This window comes from Mus pahari, chromosome 17 (assembly GCF_900095145.1).
Source record: "Mus pahari chromosome 17, PAHARI_EIJ_v1.1, whole genome shotgun sequence".
Lineage (NCBI taxonomy): Eukaryota > Metazoa > Chordata > Mammalia > Rodentia > Muridae > Mus > Mus pahari.
The window spans coordinates 56511137-56514719 of NC_034606.1; the positions used below are offsets into that span (position 1 = coordinate 56511137).

The 3583-nt window shown below is 44.1% G+C and overlaps 1 protein-coding gene across 1 annotated transcript in view; it reads left to right on the forward strand.

Annotated features, from left to right (window-relative positions):
- Lrrk2 (leucine rich repeat kinase 2) overlaps positions 1-3583 on the forward strand; it is a 142040-nt gene that overhangs the window by 52183 nt on the left and 86274 nt on the right. Inside the window, exons 17-18 of the mRNA XM_029547872.1 lie at positions 764-892; positions 973-1143. Of these exons, the coding sequence (XP_029403732.1) occupies positions 764-892; positions 973-1143 (300 nt within the window). The remainder of the gene's footprint in view (positions 1-763; positions 893-972; positions 1144-3583) is intronic.

Below are 3583 nucleotides of genomic sequence, written 5' to 3' on the forward strand. Positions count from 1 at the left end.
ATCTTAAGAGAACAAAATTACCTTGATGCATAGACCGCTTGTTCTGATGTTACTATAGAGGGTAGGCCGATCTTTTGGGAATTTACTCACGGTCTTCAACACTAAAGCTGTTTGTGGAAAGGACACTTCCTTGAAGCACTGCATAGGCAGAGAGGCCTGGTCGCCTTGGCAAGCTTGAGACCCTTCTAAGAAGCTATGTTCCTGTTTGTAGGAAACCTGCCAGCCACAAGGACACACCCTTTATTTTGCCTTCAGAGCTTCAGACAACTGTGGTAAACAACAGTGAGGTCAGGAGGACTTGCTTGCCTCTGAGGTAGAAGAAGTGTATGCAGGAGCTAGCACAAAAAGGCAGAAGAAGCACTGGACTCCATGACTACTGTGTCCTCCTGATGTCAAGATTGTCTGCTTTGCATCCAGATGCCACCAGCTGTTCTAATCCCTGGCAACATGTAGCTTTCCTCTGACAGGTCTGGTTTCCCAAAGGAACCTTTAATGGCCAAATTTGAGAGGATTAAGTATTTGTGGATGGCTTGCCAGCTAGCATTTGTTCTCCTTGTCCTTAATACATTTCTTAGTTCAAAGAAAGGGAGACATTTGTAGTCATTTCAAGGTTTACTGCTGTCAAGCTCAAGTCCAAGACTTTCTGTTTAGTTAAAAGAGCAAGCGAGGTCTTAAGTATCATGTATGAAGTGTTGCACATCATGAGCCATTTTTGCCCATGACTGATTACATTGCTTACTATTATTTTTGCTTGCACTTTCAGGGATTACAGACAATCCTGTCAATACTTGAGCTGTCAGTATCTTTCTCCAAGCTGCTAGTGCACTATTCCTTTGATGTGGTGATATTTCATCAGATGTCTTCCAGTGTTGTGGAACAAAAGGATGAGCAGGTATGGGTTTGCTGCCTGTGGGGTAAAACCCTATCTATCCTTCCGGGGCTGCCTCTCATCCTCATTCCTGTTGTTTCTAGTTCCTCAACTTGTGTTGCAAATGCTTTGCAAAAGTGGCCGTGGATGATGAGCTGAAAAACACCATGCTGGAGAGAGCCTGCGATCAGAATAACAGCGTCATGGTCGAATGTTTGCTCCTCTTGGGAGCTGATGCCAACCAAGTGAAAGGGGCAACTTCTTTAATCTATCAGGTAAATATTCCAGTCCTTATTTTTGTTTGTCTCCATTATTACTCTTCTCCCTCCTCTTGGACATTGTTCCCTCATTAAAAGGTTTATTGAAACATACTAGATCATACAATTTGTGGGTTTAAAGTATGTAATTCAGTCGTGAAAGGCTGAGACAGGAGGAGCACCACTGAGTTTGAAGTCAGCTAGAGCAATACACTGACACAGGGAGAACCCATCTCCGATTGGAAGCACAAGGCTGTGTGCTTGTGTTCCTGTAGAGTTGAACTGGTATTGCCGGAGCCAATGCTAGAACATGTTCATCACTGCACAGTTAAATCTCATAAGCAGTGGCCCAGCTCCTATTTTGTCCCCCTGGACATCTGTGTACTTCTGTCTTTGGCTCCAGGTAACCACTTGCTTATTTCATCTTTATGTATTCATCTATTTGAAACATTAAAAATCGTGATCTCATAGCTGTGTATCTGTGACTGGCGATTTCCCATTGCTTTCTGTGTGATGCACGTCTCTAGCCAGCACCATTCTATTCTCAGATCTACCTTATCAACTTTGTATTCTAGGGTACGTGGCATGGTGTGTCATTTTCTGTCTTTGCTTACCTTATTCTCCTCCTTTGTTGGTCTGGAGTTTTATCCAAGGATGTTTGAGGGGCTGCTTAAATGACTGAGGATAGTCCCCAAAGGACTCAATCTACACAGTCCTACCTACCCCATCATTGATGACAACCTGTGGAAGCTTGTCACTGAGCTCCTCCTCCCCCCCCCCCACCTTTCAGTAAACCTTTTACTTCCTACCTCTTCTAGTATCTCCCAAGGTCACTTGTAGCTGGGCATGGGGCAGGAAGGAGCAGTGGCTGGAATGCCAGCTGAAGACCCTGTGTCCACCTTCAATATTCTTTTACTCCATAACGATTACCAAGAAGCTTCTTTGCCTCAAGATGACAACAAGGGGAGCCTGGCGTGACCAGAGGGGAAAGGCCATGTCCATAAACTCTTTGTAGAAGCTGTGAAGAGACAGAGTTTGGTGTGTCTCTTAGCTCTTTGCAGCAGTGCTCAGAAAGTCTGGATTCTAAATGCTCTAGTTTTTTTGTTTACATGAAGTGTTAAATGAACTATTTATCAAAATAATGGGATGGGAGACCTAGTGGATTAATGAGCATCAAAAAAACAAAAACAAACAAACAAACAAACAAAAAAAAAACCAAAGCTACTTTCTTGCTGAATTGGGGTGTCATGGATTAGGAGGATATAGAGCCATCACACCATGAAAAGTACTCAGGTTAGCATTTGATCAGAGGCTGGTATTTGAATATATATTTCTATCTATCTATCTATCTATCTATCTATCTATCTATCTATCTATCTATCTATCTCTCTATCTAGTGGAAGTGTCCACTTGTAGAACCATCTCAAGTTGGAATTGTTGAATTCTGGAAGAAATGAGAAGGGGCGGGGTGCTGAGGGTAGCAGAGGAGCTAAGGGAAGAGCAGTTGTATTGGAGACAGGGTGTCTGCATGACACAAGTTTTTATTGTGTCTTCTCTATGAAAGATATACTTTTTAATTGGGCTTCTTTTGATTTGTTTAAATCACAAGGAAGGCATTAGGGAGTAAGGACAGCTTTAACAGCATTTTCATGAACGTCGTTAAGGTTAGTCACAATGAATGATTACATATGGGGAAAACTGTCTTCCAGGTGAGATTTGCTAGGGCTCTGACAGCAAAAATCAGTAGTTTGAGACCAAGTGGGGGTGTCTGAGAGAAGGGAGGTCCTGCACCATGAGGGGTTGGCTTTGGGTGTGGCCTGTGCTACACGACTGTGATCTGGTGCCTGGTTGTGGATAGTATGGGTACCGGAGGCATGACTGTGAGAGGTGCGCGGGGAAAGGCCACAGGGGCTGGACATGACCTGCCCCTCTTCACAACAGCTTGAAGGTCTGGGTTCGAGCAGGCATTGCTTGTTCTTGGCCACCCCCACTGTGTCGCATCCTGCTTTTCCTTCTCCTCTCAGGCTTTCTCCTCAGGCAATGAGAGCAGGGGTGTAACCATCTTCTTCTTCCAAACTCCGATAAACCCATTTCTTAAATCCGTCCCTAGACAGCCAGAGCGGAGACAAAAGTCAAGGTTTACTTCTGTAGGTCCACGAGAGCTTAATGCAGGCTTCCATTATGTTTTAGGGCTTAAATTTAAATTCCAAAATATTTTATATTTTACACTATAATAGAAGCGTATATAGCCGGGCATAGTGGTGCACTCCTTTAATCCCAGCACTTGGGAGGCAGAGGCAGGCGGATGTCTGAGTTTGAGGCCAGCCTGGTCTACAAGGCGAGTTCCAGGACAGCCAGGGCTACACAGAGAAACCCTGCCTCGAAAAGAAGAAGAAGAAGAAGAAGAAGAAGAAGAAGAAGAAGAAGAAGAAGAAGAAGAAGAAGAAGAAGAAGAAGA